Source organism: Lycorma delicatula, chromosome 6 (assembly GCF_047948215.1).
Source record: "Lycorma delicatula isolate Av1 chromosome 6, ASM4794821v1, whole genome shotgun sequence".
NCBI classification, from domain to species: domain Eukaryota; kingdom Metazoa; phylum Arthropoda; class Insecta; order Hemiptera; family Fulgoridae; genus Lycorma; species Lycorma delicatula.
Window position 1 is genome coordinate 57,231,417 of NC_134460.1, and position 18,349 is coordinate 57,249,765.

The 18,349-nt window shown below is 29.3% G+C and overlaps 1 protein-coding gene across 1 annotated transcript in view; it reads left to right on the top strand.

The window, feature by feature from the left end:
* The window catches only part of lace (serine palmitoyltransferase long chain base subunit), a 153,914-nt gene that overhangs the window by 116,435 nt on the left and 19,130 nt on the right, over nucleotides 1-18,349 (top strand). The window contains exons 4-6 of the mRNA XM_075369934.1: nucleotides 14,952-15,106; nucleotides 15,306-15,451; nucleotides 17,855-18,073. Of these exons, the coding sequence (XP_075226049.1) occupies nucleotides 14,952-15,106; nucleotides 15,306-15,451; nucleotides 17,855-18,073 (520 nt within the window). The remainder of the gene's footprint in view (nucleotides 1-14,951; nucleotides 15,107-15,305; nucleotides 15,452-17,854; nucleotides 18,074-18,349) is intronic.

Sequence of the window (18,349 nt, forward strand, 5' to 3'; positions counted from 1 at the left end):
TTATTCTTTATTTTCAGACTCAACTTTGTGAATACATGCATATTCTGCACTGTTTTTATCCATTTGTATTTTAATAGTTTAACAACTTTTATACATTCATTTTTGTAGTTTATGTATGTTTCTAGTTGTTCTTCTATCTTTCGTAGTATTATTAGATAAAAATACATTTCTTTTTTGATTTTTAATGAAAAATAAGTTTATTTCAGTTATTTAAAACAAACAGAAGTGAAAGGAGTATTAAAAAAATAATCCTTTGTGTATATATGTAAATGCATGCCCATGTGTGAATAAATGAATGAATTTATATATTATTATTATTATATTATTATGCTTTTACGGCCAACATGGGACCACTTAAGTCAATTTTAGTTGCATCTTTTCTGAGAAAAGCGTGTTATTTTACTCTTCCGAGCTGCCCAGTATTTCTTCATCCGTTCAGATCTTGCTTTCTTTTCTTCATCTGTAAACACCCTCTTCGTAGTACTTTGTCGTTTGTCTGTCTTTTGTTTAAATCTAATGCTTTTGTCTTTTAGCTTTGTAATTTTTCCAGTTTTATTCTGTAGGTCAGTCAGGGAAATTCCCAATTCTTTCATATCTTCTCTAATTTCTTTGATCCACCCTACTTCTAGCTTTTGGAACCAGAGCTTTTCAATGATATTTCTTGACAGTCTTGTTTCCGGTGTCCTTATGAGATGACCAAAGAAAGAGATTCTTTTTTTCCGCATAGTATCAGTTACAGGCTCTATTTTGTCGATACACCACCTCATTTGGCACAATCCACCATTGGCCTTCTTTTTGGTGTTTTTATTGATACACGTTCTGACAATTCTCCTCTCTATTTTCAGAATTTTTTCAATTCAGTTTTTCTGAGTGATTTTGAAAAGGGTCTCGCTTCCGTAGGTGACTTCTGGCTGTACTACAGTTTTATAATGTTTAAGTTTTGTTTTAGTAGAAAGGCATTTTTTGTTATATGTTGACCAAGTTAATTTTTGGGATTTAATCATTTTATTTGTCCTGTTTTGCCATGTCACTTTTTCATTTAAATTATAAGTTATTATTTCCCCTAGATATTTAAATTGTTTTACTATTTTAATTTTCTGATTGTTTACCGTAATGTGCTCTATTACCAGAGGATCTATGGCCATTAGTTCAGTTTTTTCGAAAGAGATATGAAGCCCTATCTTTTGTGCTAGGTTTTGAAGGCTCATGATTTGCGTTTTGGGTTCTTGAATATTATTTGCTAAAAGAGCGAGGTCATCTGCAAATCCTAGGCAATTTAGTGTGATGGAGTTTTTCTTAGTACCCATTTTTATATTTTTGGGATTTATTTCATACCATTTTCTCATGACAAATTCGAGGGCGCAGTTAAAAAGGCCGTCTCAGTTTAGGCCGTCTCCTTGCCTCAATCCAGTTTTTATGAAGAAGGGTTGAGAGAGTTCACCTCTGAATTTCACTCTGGACTGGGTATTGGTTAAAGTTAATTTTATCATGTTTACAGTTTAGGGTGAAGGCCCAGGTTTCTCAGAATATTCAGCATGGATGGTCGGTGTATACAATCATAGGCCCTTTTAAAGTCGACGAAGGTGATTATTAGTTGTTTTTTCCGTCTTTTATATAAGTCCATCATAAGTTTTAGGAATATTATTTGCTCCGGGCAACCTCTCCATGGCCTAAATCCCCCTTGGTATTCCCCAAGTTTGTCTTTGCATCGGTTGTATATGATTCTCGACAGGATTCTGTATGTGCAATCCAGGAGAGATATGCCTCTGTAGTTTTCCGGATTAGTTTTATCCCCTTTTTTATGTAATGAATGAATGAGGGCTGTGGTCCAGTGTTCTGGAAGTTTTTCTTCGTTCCATATTTTCACGAGGCATAGATGTAGGGAAGTTTTGACTGAATAAACTGATAAATGTTTCCAGAGTTCTGCGAAAAGCTGGTCTTCTCCGCTTGCTTTGTAGTTTTTTATTTCATTTAAGGCTGCGAGAAGTTCTTGAATTGTTGGCGGGTTGATATTTACCGGTGAAGTTTTAACTGGAGTTTCAGTGTCAATCTCAAAAAGCTCGGGGGAGTCGTCAGAGTTGAGGAGTCTATTGAAGGTTTCTGCCAAAATTTCAGCATTTTCTTTATTGGTGTGGGCCATATTTCCTTTTTTTCCTCTCAGCATAAGGGTGGGTGGTTCATATCTTTGAGGAGCCTGACCAAAAATTTTATAATAGTCTCGGGAGTTAGTTTTCTTGGAACTTTCTTCTATTTGCTGAATCAAGTTTTTTGGGCTTGTCGTTTGGTTCCTCTTATAATTTTCTGAGTTATTTTCCTTTGTTTGGTGAATTCATGGTTAGATTCTTCAGTTTTCTGGGTTTGGTGGTTGATCCAAGCCCGGTGTCGGTCTTTGAATGCTTTGTCACATTCTTCATTCCACCATTGGTGTTTTTTTCTTGGGTTTATAGGGGCTAGTTCTTCAGCTATTTCTTTCAGTTGGGATGTCAGTTCTTTTAAATTATTAGTTAATTTGATTTTTTTTGTTGTTTCTTTCAAAGATGGCATTGTTTATTAATTTATGTGGATCATAAACTCTTTTGTTATTAGGTTGGGATGTTTTCTTTTTATGCGGGGTGAATTTTATTTTAACTTTAATTAAGTAATGGTCCGATCCAGTATCTGTTCCTCTCAAGACTTTTACATTATAAATCTCCTTGTGATATTACCGGTCCATGCAAACATGATCGAGTTGCCATTCCCCTTTTTTCCAATCTGGGTGTTTCCAAGTCTGTTTGTTTTCCAAGTGTTTCCAATTTGTTTGGTTTTCTCATAAAATAGGTGGATTTTGAGATCATATTATGGTTTCTGCAAAATTCGACAAGTCTGGCCGTTCTTGTTAGTTTTCTTCTGGGCAGGCCATTTTCCGATAATATCACGATATCTTCGTTCTTTACCAAGTTGGGCATTAAAGTCCCCTATTAAAATCTTGGTGTGGGTCTTATTTATGTTGTTTGCAGTTTGGTCAAGAAGTTCCCAGAATTTGTCCATCTCTTCTCTATCTTTTTTAAGATTGTTTTTGTCATTGGTGGGAGCATGGACATTTATTATGGTGTAGAATTTATTGGCTGATTTTAGGGTTAAGGTTGAAATCCTAGGGGAGTAAGACTTAAATTCTACAACTGAGTCAATTATTTTAAGATTGATTGCAAATCCTGTTCCGAACTGTGGGCAATTCTTCATCACACGTTTCCCGGGGATTCCTTTCTAAATTCTGTAACCCTGAGATTCAAACGGCTCTCGATCGGTGTTTATCATTTCTTGAAGTCCTGCGATTAGGATTTTTTGTTTGTCCATTATGTCTGTTAGAGTTTTTAGTTTGCCGGGTTGAGTTAGAGAATTGTTGTGAGTGGCAATGTAGTTTATTTGCTTGTGTTTTATCCTCAATTTTGAAGTTGTGTTGTTTTTGGGTGTTACCAAACGCTCCGATTCATTGTTATCTTTTAAGCAGCTGCCCACCGGATCCGAGTGCAGCCTTCTCTGGTATTTACCAGACGGTGGATTTTTTCTTAAAAGACCTTCCATATTTGACTTCCAAAGGCAAGTCAGCCTTGGATGGGAATAAATTCCCGAGTTACAACTCTGGATGTGATCCAGAGAGGTGATTCCGACTTAGTTCACCAGTAGAAATCTCCACGTTTCTAACTGGTTATCCAGACGAACCAACGTGGAGGTGCAAACCGATTTTCTTAATTGAGATTTTAAGTATGGAGAAAGTTTAAATCGATTCTGGAATCATTTCGTCTGAATTTATATATATACATTTTAATGGTGCATCAAACATAAGTTTAAATAAACAGAAGTTTACTTGTGTTAACAGTTATCTTTTACCTTATATTTCATAAGGATTGGTTTTTAAGTTTTAAGAAGCAGAAACAGGCACACTTATTACGAAGGCTGATGGAAAATGCTTTATCTTTTTTGCTAACTTGTTATTGCAAATCTGAATAATTTTTTTTTTTTTTAGTCTTAGAGTATTATGGATTATTTTTAGAACTAGAAGTAATAGGTACTTTCAGAGTATCCTCTAATCTACAAGAAAATTGTTATTTTTGTATGTTTAATTATATAAACTGAATATATTTTTTAATTAGGAAATTAGTGTTGAAATTGACCTTTTAATAATGAAAGTAATTGTGTGTTAGCATATTTAAAATTATAATAAAAAATGTATAAACATTCCTAAAACCTTTGGACTATGTTTAAACAACTTATTATAAGTTTTACACATTTACAATTGACAGACCACCATTTTTTGAAAATGTGTTTGTTTATTTCTTCTTACTTACTTTTGTCTTTTTTTTAATTATAAAATTCTAAAAAATATGTTTTCACACCTATGTGAAACAAACTTTTCAAATATGTAAGATGCAAAAAGAATCCTTGATAAAGTATAAACAGATCTGTTTTATATATTTGGCATTAATATCAATCCTCTTTGCTTTTTTCATCCTTTGCATCTTGAGTACTTTTCATCCAAAATTATGAACAACAAATGTGTTACAATCTGAATTTTTCTTTTAATAATTTGTAGTAAGAAGACTTTTTGTATAAATTTTCATTTCTGTGAAGTAGTGATTTAAATTGATTAATTCAGTTTAGATAATATTAGAAACTAAATCAGATTATGTTTTTCTTTTAATTTATCTATCAACAACATAATAATAATATAAAACAAAAACACTCATATTTTCTCAACTAAAGTAATAATTCTATTTGTAATCATTTGAAATAGAAAGCTGATCATTTTGTAATAATAGTTTTAATAAATTTTTTGTTTGCTACTAGCAATGAATTCAATTCGATTCTATAATAATTGAATAATTTTCACATTTAATCTCTGTATAAATTCATACTAATCACTATTAACATTAATAATTTTACTACTAATATAATACATGTTTAGATGCTAATGTTTTATTCTTTCATAATCTATTTTAACGGTTCTTTTTCCTTTTTCAATATTTGGTGGATAAATAATAGTTCAAATACAGTCCTGGAAATTTTTAATTCTATTGAAAACTAATGGTAATGAGAAAAAAATAAAACACCTGCGTCAAATTCTTTTATAAACTTTAATGTTAACAAACATTTCAGGAGGAATGGGCTGTTTTGATGAACTATAAAATATTACACGTATGAAAACAGTTCATTGGAAATTATTAAGCTGTAGTTTTAATATGAAGTTAAATTTTATGTAGCAATTGTTTTACTTTACTTATACTGTTGTTACTATTATTATTATTTTATAACAGCACATGTAATGCATTGATACAAAACAATGGTAAAGAATATTTTTTTTTTATTTCATTTTTATAAATGGTAAAGAAATATAGGTTTGTTCATTTAAAATTATAAAAAGTGTAAATAAGACAACAATGTAATGTTTTACCGTGCTATTTTAAATACCAGAAAGAGATTGTATTATCATTGGAAATATTTTTGTTAAATAAAAGTAAGTTTTTTGTTGGAAGTATAAAAATCAGGAGTAATTTTTTTTTTTTATTACAAATTTACAACTGATGAAATAAGTTACATAGAATTGATTTATGTTTCACACGAATACGAAGATATTTATTTATTTTATTTATAAAGATGCCGGCAATTTTACTGAAATTATTGTTTTAAAACCTATTATTATAAATTTAGAAAAATGCTATTTGTTGTGATTTATTTATTTCAGATTTTGACAATAGTTTCATATCAGTTTTAATTTGAGATTAACTTGCCAGTTTTGTAGTTTAATTTCTGCTAGTTCTATTTTTAATTATCCATTTAATTAGGAAAAAGTAAGGATTGTTTTTGAAATTTTTTTTTAAAATTGGTTGTTGCTCTTTCATTTACTCTGATTATTAAGAGCTAACTATAATTTTTAAACTGTTTCCAATATTCTATTTCTAATGAATACTAAATATCAGATTTTGATAAATGCTCTTGCAGAAACTGAAAATAACTTATACAAAATAGATAAGCTTACTGCTTTTCAAGTCGTCTACTTACAGGCTAATCTTGTTTTTGCCTGTATTTTCTAAAGTAGTTGAAAAAATTGTAAAAGATTCACTTTTATCATTTCTTGAAAAGCAAAAGGATTAACAAACGTACAGCATGGTTTTATGAAAAGATTTTCTACTAACAGCCATTTTTTTGAAAATATTCTAATTTATGTAGATAACAAAAAGATTCTATTTTCAACTTTTTTGCGACCTCAGTAAAACATTCAATTTAGTTCTAAATGTTGAAAAAACTTAATAGCTATAGCATCAAAGGAGCTATTTATAATTGTGGTTGAAGTCATAGCTTACCAATCGTAAAAATGATTTGAAAGTTTCATTTTTTGAAAAAATACAATGTAAAATTTAGGTCCTCACTTCATGAAGTAGTACATGGAGTGCCTCAGGGAAACGTTCTATTTGTTTATTCTTAGAAGGGAGATATGAAGTAAACAAACTATGAGTTTGGTAGTGTGTGTATATACAGCTCACTATTGTATGCGCTGAGCTGTTTTAACTATTGGATGTTTATAAACAAAACATCGTTGTTTATCACTGACTTCAAAATATAATGATTCTTATTCCATGCTGGATATTTTTAATTTTCTTTTTATTGTAATTTTGTGTTTCAGTAGTTTTTTTTGTACACATGATTGTATATGTATAATTGGTTATTGTGTGATTATTTTGATTTATTGTGCTATTATTACTGATTATTATGAGATTTGATAGTGTGATTTGTCTGTATATGTGTGTATTCAAAAAGTTTATCTATATGACCAGATAACATGTATGATATGATAATTCAGGAACATCTTTTATTAAGCACAGAAAAGGGAAACATTTGCGAAGTGGTGAAAAAAATAAAAATAGTTAATAGTAAAAAAATAGTTTTAAACTTATACAATTAACTGCTGGAGAAAAATCCTACATTGGTTAAAAAGGAAGTAGTGAGACTTGCTTGTGAATTAACTGGTGTGTCGGTTGGTAGTATTAATAGATTATGGACTGAAATAAATAGGAAAGGAAAGGTAGAAACTTCTGTTAAATATAGAAAACGTGAAAAACCTGTGCTAGGAAAATGGGATGAATTTGATAAAAATGTAATAAGATTGACTATACATAATATTTTTTTTTCAAAATGAGAAATACCAATCTTAAAAAAATTGCTGACTCTGATAAACTGTGACAAGAGTTTACCAAAGATTTGACGCACTAGTTTATACAAATTACTGTTGTCAATGTATTTTAAATTTATTAAAAGAAATAAAACAAATGTAATTTATTGAGAAGAGACCATAATTTGGTAGCGTAATTATTAAAAAAAATTAGCAAATTATAGAAAAACAGGTTGGAATATATTTTATTTAGATGAGACATGGGTAAATGAAGGCCACACCACTTCAAGAATGTGGTGTGATATGGCAGTTACATCGGTAAAAACAGCATTTCTGTCAGGATTAAGCAGGGGCCTGTGGTATATATTGACCATGAAAATGGATTTTTAGAGAGGGGACTATTCATTTTTGAATCCAAAAATCTCGAAATTACCACAATGATATGAACGGAGATTTTTTAAGCAGTGTTTTGAAAAAGTATTGTCATTATTACCCAAAAATAGTATTGTTGTAATGGACAATACTCCGTATCGTAGTGTAAAACTGGAAATCATACCAAACAGTTCATGAAGGAAACAAGAAATTGTTTTATGGCTGCAATCAAAACATATCCACTTTGGAGAAACAGTTTAAAAGCAGAACTTGAATATGTAAAACACAATGGTGACAAATTTAATACATTTTTAATCGATAATTAGGCTGAAACAAAAGGTCATACGGTATTAAGGCATCCCCCTTATCACTGTAACCTTAATCCAGTTGTGTTAGTATGGAGCAAAGTAAAAAAAAACATGTAGAGGGACAGGTATATTGCCTGAAATAATAATACATATAAAATGAAAGACGTTAAAATCCTGCTTGAAAAAGGCATGAACGATGTATCCACTGGTAAGTGGAAACATTGCGTGAAGCATGTTACAAAAGAAAAAAAGAAAATGTGGGACATAGATAAATTTCTCGTTGTTGTGGTAGATGAACTAATAATATTAGAGATGATTCGTCATGAACGCCATCTTCTGGGAGTGATGAAGAGTCGAATATAATAGAGGGAATCTAGTGGTTGGACTGACAGAGAATAAGTTTTCTTAATGTTTTGAACTGCTAAGATTTTGTTCAAGTTATATATTTTACTATTAAATTATTTTTAATAATATGGTAGTTATTGTTTGGGATATTATTGTTTTTGTACATTTTATTATATTAAAAATTTTGTGAGGAATAAAACGTTATAAGTTTAGTATAAAATTAAGTATAAAGTAAATATAAATTAAATAAATAATTACAATGTAATACATAGTTAAATAAATTATAATAGTAATTAGAATTATATTAATTATAATTAAATAAATAAATTAAGTTAAGTGTAAAGTGGGTATAAAATTTTCTGAGGATTTACAAAAAAATTATAAGTTTATATGTAATGTTTTTTTAGGCATACTGTTCCACAGCGCTCTGTCATCTGCAGTGTGTTTATGTGATATCTCCTTCTTAGAATGAACAGAGAGTAGATCCCTTACTTTTCTTATTGTTTATTAGTGACCTGTCTCAAAATTTTGAGCCATTTTTAACCGTTTTTGCAGCCAACACTACTTTTTTTTTATCTAAAGATAATTATTAAAAAGGAAAATTTAACCTTCCGATGGTATGGTCAGGTGGAATTTTTTCTTTCTTTCTTTTTCGTTTGATTGAATAAAACACAACAATTGAAAAGAACTTATGTATATTTGAATGATTTTTCAACAAATCATAAATGATTAAAATAAAAAGTTGATGTAGAACGTACAAAAAAATTCTTATTGTATTATATCACATACGTGGATGGGCTCTTGGCACAAATTGTTACGCTAAATGGTACTCATTATAAAATAAAACACAAAAATCGACTAAAGAATTACATACTAAACCACTTTTCTGATTAAAATAAAAGAACAATAAAATTAAAACTTGAAAATTACCCACTTACCATAAAATCAGACTAGTTTAGCAGACAATGTTAGATCGTGGATACTGGTATTCTGTGATGGATGGGTTTCAATTAACCATACATCAGGAATGGTTGACCTGAATCTGTATGACTATAGTAATACCTTACGGTGGTTCTATAGGCTAAACAGAAAAAGAAAATTTAGTAGACTAAGGACTAGTAACATTTTGTGTAACTGTAAGTTTTCTAAAACTAACAACAAAAATAAGTAGTAAAAACAAACAAATCAATACTGGTGGTGCTACATGCATAAATTAATCTGTCTCACTTTTATACACCTCACCATCAAAACATTTTTGACACCTTACTCGCTTGTACTGCCCACAAACAGATCGATTACACTTTAGACAATTCTCATTGCCCTTTCTGTTCTTTCCAGTACAAGCACCAATATGGAATCTTTTTCTCAAAAATTTTGCTGAGGAGCAGTGTTTCAAGAACCTTGTTCTGCTTCCAATTCCGCCAGGTTTTTTCCAAAAAACTGAACATATAGTATATAGTAACTCTCTAGGGAGATGCTAGGGGATCGTGTCTCTAGGTAGACACCGTAAAACTACCTCATTGGCCATTGCTTGCTATTTCTTTTTGTCATTTTATTGTGAAGTAACTTGTCCAAAACATCTACACCACCCTTTGTCACAGTGTAAAACTATTGTGTCAGGTTTTTCCAGTACTGTCATTCACTTTCCCCGTAAAATTCATTGATAATATCAAGATTACTTTTTTTTTTGCTGCATATGATATCATTTTGTCATCTTGGAATGCAAATCGCATTGACCCTATATTTTCATCGCTAAACATTGAAGGAGGGATCTGAACTTTATTTTTTTTTAAGATGTAAGTTAGGTTTTTTTAGATAACTCCTCTGTCAACTGAAATGAGGATTAATATTTCTGTTACTGCCATAGAGGCTCAGTGAGCTTCAGAATATACTGAGCCAGAATAATTGGCATGTCACTTTTTTGTTTAGAAGTTTCTTAGTTCACATAAGAATCCCGCCAAAAAAATGGAAAGTTCTGGTGTCATAAATTGACATGGTTTTCAGCTCATACTTGTCGGGTTTACATGGAAAGTACATTTTAAATGGGCAGCGCCCTCGAAAACCTAGAAGTGTTTCATCTACGCTGGCATACTCCAATGTTGAGTAGAGTTTAGCATTTTAATTTTTCTGAAATAATTCTGAAAACTAAACAATGCAAACTTGTTCTTGGCTTCCGAACTTCTCTGGTTGCCATGTTGTCGAATCTTAGTTCTTTCAAAAGAAATAAGTATCTTTTTTTTTGGCTCATTGTGGGTCTCATTATTGGTCACCTGAATATTGGAGAAAACGTCATTGGTGTTTAGTCCAAAATTTTTCAGTACTGTAAATGACTCATTTTTACTATATTGTTTCTTGATTCATGATTGTGCTTCATTGGCATGAAGCACAATCATTTGATCGGTGATAAACAAGTTAAAAGTTTTTTGTTCATCATTTATTCACTAGCTTCACTTTTTGGCCCTGGCAAATGTGAAATGATGTTAGCACTTCGAGTCTTAGCTGTAAGTTCAAGAAAGGGAAGATTACTCAAATTTTTTCATAGTCTTTTCCAATTTTGAAGTTTAGATTTTCTTTGCTCATATCTATTTCAGGCTCCGTGCTGTATGTCCATAATAACATGATCATCGATTTCAAACTTGTCTTCTTCATTATCACGTTTTCTAAGACGCAATGTTTTTGAACAGTTTTCATGATGAACATCTTCGAAATCTGAGTCTGATTTTTCTTGTTGCCTCCTCAATTTAGACAGCAGTTCCTCATCGGTCTGAAAAAATTCCTTATTCACCATACATCTCAGTAGGTAAAATAAAAAAAAAATCTAAAATTAATGACAAATGAATTTCTTAAAGGATGTGGTTGGGTTGCATCTGACTCAGCCACAAGACAATGCTCTAAAGTCAAAATTGTGAGCATGCGATGTACCTATGAACTATGAACACATCTACAGCTATAGAAAGACAGACACAAGTGATAGCTGAGACCACTCGACAATTTAATAGTTTTGGGTAGCATTGAAAGTATTTGGCTGGGTCGGATACCCGACCCAATGGTTTAATTTATTTTTATTTTTTCAAGGCTTTAGTCCCTCACTAAACCCTTGGAGGGTTAAAATTCTATGATGCAGTTCAAAATGATTCACTGAATGGATTGCAACTAATTTCTCTTAAATATGAGTAAAACTGTTGCATTATGCTTCTCAGGTAGTTGTAAGATGGTACTTGCATCAATAGAAATTCCGTGAATAATAATGATATTATTTTTACTGCCTGTAAAGCAAAAATTTCTGGGTGTTTTATTAGATGACAATTTCTCTTAGAATGTTCAAACTGATTTTGTTTGTAACAAAATCAAAGTGCTCCTTTTGCTTTCAAGCATCTTAATAAAACATTATTAATGTGTCATCCTTATTAATTATTTATGCTTATTACATATTCCATCTAGAGTATAATAGGATGACATCATACTTTATACAGAGACTACTTTATCCCTCAAAATGTTGTAAGTTTTTAAGACAAAAACGGGTTCAGATTGTTTTCTGGTATCCATAAGTATGAATTGTGTAGATCAATATTTGGGAAATTAATTAAATTAACTTCCCCGTGTGTGTTTATATTTGCAATGAATATGCAATCTTTACCAAAAGGAATTGTCACAATTTAAAAAAAATCATATCCATCCTATAAATTAGACAGTGGAAATCGTTTTGTATTATTTAATAATACAATTGCTTTATTATGATTCTGATCATTTTTACTGAAAAATTTTTCTTCCAATTTATTTAAAATACAAATAAAAGATTTTGTTTTACAGAAACAATATTTAAATATAAAAAACCCTGATTTTTCTGCAAACTATTCAACATGTACACAAATATATGATCAAAATAATTTTCAGTATCACCTTCTGAACTGTAAATTATTTTGTAGAATTTTTTTTTATATTTAATGTAATTTACCATAACATTATTTCATATGTTTATATTTAAAAGATTAATATGGGCATTAATCATATTTATTTTTTATCTTTTAATTTATGTTTTTATATTTATAATTTATCTGATAATGACTAGATCTATTATTGCATTAATATGTACTGATCTGAATAAAAGATTTATTTAAGTTATGAACAAATGTCAGCTTATAAATTGTTAATTATTTTATAAGTAAACTTCTGAAAATATTAGGTTGTTTTACCATCTGAAAATTTGATTTACCATCTGAAATATTAAATTGTGTATTGCATAGAATGTTCTTACAGTGGAATTTTCTACTATTAAACTTATTGTAAAATTTTCTATTATTAAATGTGTGTATTTTAATTTTAACTGTGATAGTTAAAAAAAAAAATTAAATTTTATCCTTTTTTCCTTTTGAAAAAAAAAATGCTCAAAAGATAATTACACTTATCAGCTTAATTAAGTTAGCTACTAATTAAAAGATTAATCATTTTCACTGTTAGATTCATCATTATTTTTGTCATTCAAATTTGAACATTCAATTTTGCTGTTGCAAATATTTGATATGCTACACCTTTTGAATTTAAAAAAAATTAATTCTCAGATATTTTGTCTATTGCTATTCCTCACAGAGAGTCATATGAAATTGAAATTAGGTCTTTTAATTTTATCTATTTTAGTTAATTGTAGTTGTTTGTCATTTAATTATAATCAGTTTTATTTTTCATGATGGTGTATCAGTGTAATATCAGTAATTTATGCTTCAGCAATTTTCTGCACTATGTGGTTCTTTTTCTTATACTAAAATTGTTGCTAGCAGAAATAACATCTGTAACCAACCTCAAGTTTCTGTCAACATTTAGTTCAGTGGTTCAAATTTAGATCCTCCTCATTTTAAAGTCTGTTATCATTCTATCATTCAAATGATGAGGGTAAAGATAAAAGCTCATACTTTTAACAGAAGTCAAAATGAGGAGGATTTAAATTTGAACCATAGAACTAAATGTAGGAAGTTTCTCAGAAATTGAAGGTTAATTACAGATATATTTTTCTGCTAGCAACAATTTTAATATCAGAAAAAGAATAAAAATTTTGTACACTAAATGTAATGTACAATCACTATCCTCTAATGAAATTGTTATTCCAAATGATTAGCAATCATTACTTTAACACGTTGATTATTTAAAAGCAGACTGCAGTTTATGCAGTATGTAATGTACTTATGTCCTTTCTTGTAGGATCATTCTCTGGCGTGATAACAAAATACAAAAATTTAAATAACCTTTCAATTTTTGTAATAAATATTATTCTTGTTTCTTTCACGACCACATTTTTTCATTTTTGCTTTAAAATGTTATAATATTATTTTGATATGATGACTGAACATAGGACGGTCCTTTTTTTAAAACATTTTTGTCACCAAAATAATCATCCAAACCCCCCCCCCCAAACCTGCAATTCAGTAAAGCTGAAAGTTCCTATCAATATGTCTTGCTACATATTTCTTAACTTGTTTAAACAAAGGTATAATGCTTACAAATTGTACATACAAAAAGAGAGTATTAAAATCATGGTATTTCTTTCAAACTCAAACTCAGGTTTATTTTTCCATGTGACTAGTTGAAAAAAAGTTGCTGTTATTGCCACTGCCTGGTTCCATATCACTTGAAGAGGTCTAGGTTCAAGTGTGTTATGAATTAGTGACAACTTTATTATCAGGTTTTGTTTATGAAACCATCTCTATTTAAAAACTGTAAAAATGTATAAATATGTCATTTTAACATTACTTTCTACAGAAATTACTTATTGTATATTTATAAGTAACAGAAATAGGAATTTTATCAACTGTCCTTTTTCTTTGGAAGTTTTTTCATTCTGTTACTAGTTACTCATAATAGTAATCAGAGCATTAAAATGAATAACTTAATTGTTTATGAAAGCCCTTTAGTAGCGGAAAAAATTAAAAAATTCCTTAATGATCTTTAAAAATAAAACTACTTTTTTAGCTATTTGTATTATGTATTTGTCATATAAGCTCAAAGCTTGTATTTAGTAATGTGGTATAGAAATGTTAATAATATTGGTATCAACTGAAAGATTTTCTTGTTATTATTAGAATTATATCAAAAGCAAATATTAAAATTGCAAGTCTCCACAAGACCAGTGGAAATATACATGTATAAAATTAGAAAAATAGGGTTAGAAATAAATTTTAAGGTCAAAAAATAAAACTGAAAGATGCAATAAAGACAGTTAAGCAACTGAAATGGTTATGGGCAGACTTTGATGAGTAGATATGGATAAAAGTTGAATTAAGTCTCTTCAGAGTGAAAACTACATGAAAGAAAGAGAAGTCAAAGTAGGCTAAGAAAATCGGAAAATAAGATAATGAATGTGGCTGGGTTTTATGGGACATGACATTAACAAGTCTGGGGAAAATTGGTATATTTAAGATAGCCTCTCTTCCAGTAGTAGAACATTAATAATTTATAATAATGATAACATCAAGCCTAACTAGGGGAAATAAAAAAAAATTCATAGATTAAGTTCCTTAAAAGGTGTATTATAAAGTATGTTTTTATAAAAATTGATATGAAAGGGAAAAAATTATTTATTGTTGGTCTTTAACAAGAAAAAAATAGTGTAGAGTTAAAAATGCCATTGAAAGTTAATTATTCTGTAGATTATACTGGTAACATATGTATAAGGGATATAGAAGAGCACTTCATATTAAATATTAAATTATTAAAAAACCCATTAATGTAATATTTTACTAAATATTTTATACTTGAAGTTTTTATAAAAATAACATATGTTCTCTTTGCAGGGCTATGTACCATTATATGACAACTTTGAACATTTTTATCTTCGTTATGTATATCGCAGAGTTCGTGATTGTTGGAACAGACCAATATGTAGTGTTCCTGGAGCAGAAGTAGTTCTTAAAGATCGTGTTACGAATGATTATGGGTGGTCATTTGAGTAAGTATAATTTTATTGTTAATTTCTGTCCGTGTAATTTTTTTTGTGCGTTATTTTCGAGTTGTATTTCAGAGAACTATTTGGTTGTCATGAACAACAAGAAAAAAGAAGTGGAAAGTATTGTGATGTTTGCATATTGTATTAGATATATTAATAGTTATATTAAAAATGAATTTGTTATTTGTATTTTTGATTATAGATTTACTGGTACTGAAACAAAATGTATCAACCTTGGTTCATATAACTATTTGGGATTTGCTGAAAAATCAGGAATGTGTGCTGATGATGCTGTGAAAGTTATTAAAAAATATGGTATAGCTAGTTGTAGTACACGCCATGAATTAGGTCAGTAATATTTTTAAACTAATTTAATACAGCTATTAAATCATTTTTTACTTTTCCTGAAGTTTCCACTTTTACACTTATTATAAAATAAATCTTCATTGTTGTGCAACTGTGTGTTTGTTGTTAGCCCTACTGCACACTGGATGCAATTTGTCATGCAACTGTTTAGTCACAAACATCTAGTCCATAGCTTGTAATGTAAATTTATGCATTAAGTAACATGACAGCAGAAAGACTTTTATCCCTCTTGCTGGCAGCCTTTAGCTGATGAAACGATCACAGCTTCTTTATGTTTTTATAAATCTGCACTATAATGACTTTTCTGTCATCATTCGCCTGACAGTCTTTTGTTAGGCACTTTTTTTTGTACATTAAATCTTTATAAATGAAAAATTATTAAGAAAATATGAGAATTATAATTTTCAAAAAGAACACCAATTGAATAAGACAAAGTGAATATAAAAATAAAAAAAAATTGTAAAATTGTTTAACAATTACTTACTAATTGTTTAACATTAACCTTACTTTTAGAAGGTTTTAGCTTCTAATTATAGAAGCTTATTTTCAGATTGAAAACTTGGCAGAATCTTTTGCACTACAGAGTGTTTAATCAGATTTATTTTATATGTTACAGTAACTACTGAAAATAAAAAAGTAATATATAATTGGTCATTTTTAATGAATAATTGAAAGTTAAAATACCACACATATACAAAATAATTTACAAATTACTGAGACTGTTATTTGATGGAATAATACTTGTAAATTGTTCTTTACTTATGGTTTTATATTTAATAAAACTGACATAAAAGTTACAGCAACACTTTCTTCAGGTGGAATTAATAACTCAATATTTTTATTTTAATCTATAATAACAGTGCTTAAAATGTCTAGCAAATCATAGAATTTCTCAACAATCATTTGGAAATATCCAAAGAATTTCTTGGGATAGGACCGCAATTTATGAGATATTAGGTAAAATTTTTGTTTAGGGACCTTTTTCTCCACAATGGGTGAGGATCTAGTAGTTTTTATTTTTTTTCGTGATAAGTGTCAAATAACACAGCCACCTCTTCAATATCTCTACTGACAAATAATGATGTTTTTAAGATGATAGTCACTCGTGTGTGTGCTAAAATAGTTTGTGGTAATAACATGGCATGATTGTCAAGTTTATGATTGACAAGTAGTATCATGACAAAAAGTTACTGTGCACGCCTAGTCTTAAGTATAATTAATTTAACTGATGTCTTTTAATTCTTAAAACATTCGTGCTACTCATTAAGTTCCTAATTTTCCCATAGCCATTTCACCATATAACTTTGAAGAAAAAAATAAAAGCAAACGTTTTGAAGTGTAAAAATTCACAGGCACATTACAAACACCACTGTTAAAGAGGGAAAAAATTAAGCCAGTGATATTCATGAATGATACTAGTTTATAAAAAAAAGTGTTTGTACTGTTATGGTTATTATTTCAGCCAGAAGATAGTATTTCAGAAGTTTTTGAAGCTACTTTGAACTAGAAAAAATTTCTAGACTGATTGATTAATTCTGAGTGATACAACAGTTTGTTATGGTTTCTTTGTCACATTTTTATGGGGTTATTTAAAAAAAATTACATTTATTTCAAATTATGAATTTGATTTTGATTGCACATTTTTGAGCCATTATTAACAATTCTATGTCTCTTTACTAAACTTATGTAATTTTTATAATAAAACATTTGTAACCATAATTCAGAGAATAAAAATAGCATTCACATTTAATGTTATAATTAAAAGTTATTTCAAAAGACTATAATCTTATGTACATGAATTAAATTGTTAGAAAAATTTCACTAGTCATGTAAAATGTATGTAAAAATTAAAGACTTAAAAATATCAATAAAAGTTTAATTAATAATGCCAGTCTATTTAAAAGACAAATTCTTATTATTAGGTTTGTCTAACACCAGCTGACTTGAGAGATTTAGGTGTAAGGTATGAATTTATAAAAAAAATCAGATGAATGATCTTTCTCACATTGTTATGCTGTTTTCATAATTTTTCTATCAATATTTCACATTGTTCATTTCATGTTATCGTATACTTGTTCACCGATATGTATGTATAACATATGCAACATGATTCAAAATTCTGAAACATAGAATAATTGGTTAAACATAAAATTCAGTGATAATGGCAATTTACTGTGTAATAACAGTTTTTTGTTAGCTGTTATATGTACATGACTGTTGAGATGTTGACAGTTGCCCACTATTTGGTGGGGTTTTTTAGTTTACTTACTTATCGGATCTTTTTCAGTCCAAGTTGCATGTAAATATTATAAATTTGAGAATATGTTTTGTATTTAATTCATTAAGATATTAATAAACTGAAAATTGACTTTTTCTTTTATTTAGGAACAAATCCTTTACATGGTGAACTGGAAAGGTTAACTGCCAGATTTCTTGGTGTTGAAGATGCTATTACTTTTGGAATGGGTTTTGCTACAAATTCTCTGAACTTGCCAAGTCTGTTGTCACCTGGTTGCCTAGTGATTAGTGATGAAAAAAATCATGCATCTCTTATTCTTGGTCTAAAACTTTCAGGGGCAACGATTAAAGTTTTTAAACATAATGGTAATTTTTTTCTTTTATACCTTCCTAAAAAAATAAAAAAAAAAAAGATAATTATAATGTTTGGGTTTTTGGTCCCACTTACTTTATTTATACTGTCTCCAGATGACTTCTAAATATCAGTGATTACTCATTGAAGAACACTTACTAGTATATATTCTGCCGACAGCACTTACACTAGTCCTATTATTATTTGCTACTAATCTACCACCACATTATATGAACTTTTCCGAACTTTTGCTCTATCTCATCCTTCTCATCTTGCTCTCTGTTTCATGC